General features: G+C 35.4%; 1 protein-coding gene across 1 annotated transcript in view; it reads left to right on the top strand.

Moving 5' to 3' along the window:
• LOC125033254 (peptidyl-glycine alpha-amidating monooxygenase B-like) overlaps nt 1–2,500 on the top strand; it is a 52,918-nt gene that overhangs the window by 38,336 nt on the left and 12,082 nt on the right. Inside the window, exon 22 of the mRNA XM_047624637.1 lies at nt 1–39. This exon is cut by the window's left edge and continues 58 nt beyond it. Coding sequence (XP_047480593.1) covers nt 1–39 — 39 coding nt within the window. The remainder of the gene's footprint in view (nt 40–2,500) is intronic.

Raw genomic sequence — 2,500 nt, forward strand, 5'->3', positions numbered from 1 at the left:
CTGAGATTGGACCCAATAAACTGTGGAAGTTTGAGCTTGGTGAGTACACTTAGGGTGTAGTGCATGATGACTTCCCAGATGTTTCCCAAGTCTGTGATGTAAATATTATAATGCTGTTTAGGGTTTTGTACTTCATGTCAGATGAGGATTTTCTTTTGTCTTCCTTTCATTCATATATATTTTCCCCTCCTGTGGTATAACTTTTTATAAAGCAATTTCCTTTTTCTGAGCCCTTGCATAGACTATCCCCATTTCCAATCTTTAATTGAAGATGAGCAAGATATACTTAAATCAATGTTGCTGGGAAAATGCTCTGCATGTTTTTGTTTTTTTATGAAATGATTCTGTACACAGGTGGCACTGCTAGTACTTAGCCACCAAGGAATCAATTAGTAGACCTTGTGACCTTACCTGATTCCATCTTTCCTTGAATTGGCAGGAAAAATGTATTTTTTACCAATACTATGAATATCGATGGTGTTATTTTTATTATAAATATTATAATTACTTTAATGTTATAAACATTAGTAACAGTGAAATAAGATAATGTAAAAAGAAATCGTAAATCAAGGAAGAAGGTACAAAGGCGAGACAGGCGGTACTTGTAATTAGCTCATTGGTGTGATTTGGTACAAGTGCAGCCATCTATGTGTAAAAGCAATTAATAAAGTAAACAGTGGCAGACACTTTGCATTTTATTTGGGGGGGCAAAAATTATTCATGACCATGTCCTTCAGTTTATTGGAAAACATGGGCAACGCCCTTTTATATGTATTATATTGTGTTGTATCATGATGATACTTTTTTACCGAAAATCCAAGAATTGTAAAAATGCATTTCTGGATGGGGGGCTTATTCAAGGTGAGGGCTTATTCTAGGGATTGGCTGATTAAATTGTATGGTAGATATGTCAAACTGTTAAGCTTATTCAGCAGTAAAAAATACCAATTTCACTTGTAAAATCTTACCTTATCTCATCAGTGTATCCAGGGGCGTCACTTCATGCTTTGTTTTAGGTAGATGATGACACTTTTGCCCTGACAAAACTGTAAAAGTTGTCCATTTTGTAGAAAAATTGTGTTACTTGCAAGAAGACAATATTGTCAGAGTTGGGAGAGTGAGAGACCCCCCAAACCCCCCCTCAAGTGATGCCCCTGAGTGTATCATTGAAATGGGAATAGACAATATTGTACTCAAGCTTTCAAGCCAGCATTGTATAAAATATTTAACATTTTGTGAAAGGGATTTTGGCCTTGTGTACTTAAGCTTTCAAGCCAGCATTGTATAAAATATTTAACATGTTGTGTAAGGGATTTTGGCCTTGTGGTAGAAAAACCAACAGAAAAAAAAGATGTGCAAATGTCCATGCAAAGATGCCTAGAGCAAGGAGGCAACAGGGTCAATTGCCTCTCCTGCTCTTAGAAAAAACCTTAATTATTTTATTTTGCTACTGTTTTACCCTTATTTTTCATGCTGAGTAAACTATTTAAAATTTCACTTGAAAAAAAAAAATATTGGGGTGTCTGCCGCCCCCCCCTTGCCCCCCCATGTGTCCACCACTGAAAGTAAACCCACAGTGGGCATGGCATGTACGAGCCCATCAGATTTGGGTTAAGAATGCTTTTACTGGGGCAAAACAGTCACTATTAGAATAGTGAAATAGAACACGTAGAAAACTGGCAAAAGAAGAATAAGTGAATATACTACAGATAAATGAACAGAACAAAAATGTTTCAATATTTTATTTGTGGTTCATTAATAAACTGACAGTAAAAGGAAAATTGAAACAGTTGCTGAACACACAATAATGATAAAAGTAGTAACACTAGTTTTCCATTGTTTCACAAGGAAATTCTTGTTTTTTAATATTTTAATAGAAATATTTTTGTGATTTGTTTGATAAACGCCAAGGTACTGGTAACCAAAGATGACTTTTTTGAATGCCTTCAAATTTCTGCTACATGTCTTTACTTATATGAGACTTATGCATGACCTGCAAAGTACTTGTGACTATGACTTCTACAACTGACTTTTTACATTGACTGGAGTAAGCTCTTTTCTCTTGAAAAAGAAATAGATATTTTAATGTATTTCGAAAAGAGTAATATCATTAACTAGAAAACTATTTAGAGTGGAGTAAATGTCTGCACTATATAAGTACCTTAAATTGTGGTTGGGTGGGTAGGTGGGTGAGTGGGTGGGTGGGTGGGTGGGTGGGCGTGTGTGTGCGTGTGCGTGTGCGTGTGCATGTGTGCGTGTGCGTGCACGCATGTGTGCATATATATTAATTTGCATATTTGTTTAGTTCTTTAATTTATTTATCTGCTTGTATGTAATATGTTTGTAATACGTAAAATGATGATTAAAATAATAATGGTAATGGTATTGCTGCTCTTGCTGCTGCTGCTTATAATGATGATGATGATGATGATGATGATGATGATGATGATGATGATGATGATGATGAAAAAAGGAGAGGATATGAGAGAGTAGAGGAAAT

The sequence above is a fragment of the Penaeus chinensis genome, chromosome 16 (genome assembly GCF_019202785.1).
Source record: "Penaeus chinensis breed Huanghai No. 1 chromosome 16, ASM1920278v2, whole genome shotgun sequence".
Taxonomy (NCBI): domain Eukaryota; kingdom Metazoa; phylum Arthropoda; class Malacostraca; order Decapoda; family Penaeidae; genus Penaeus; species Penaeus chinensis.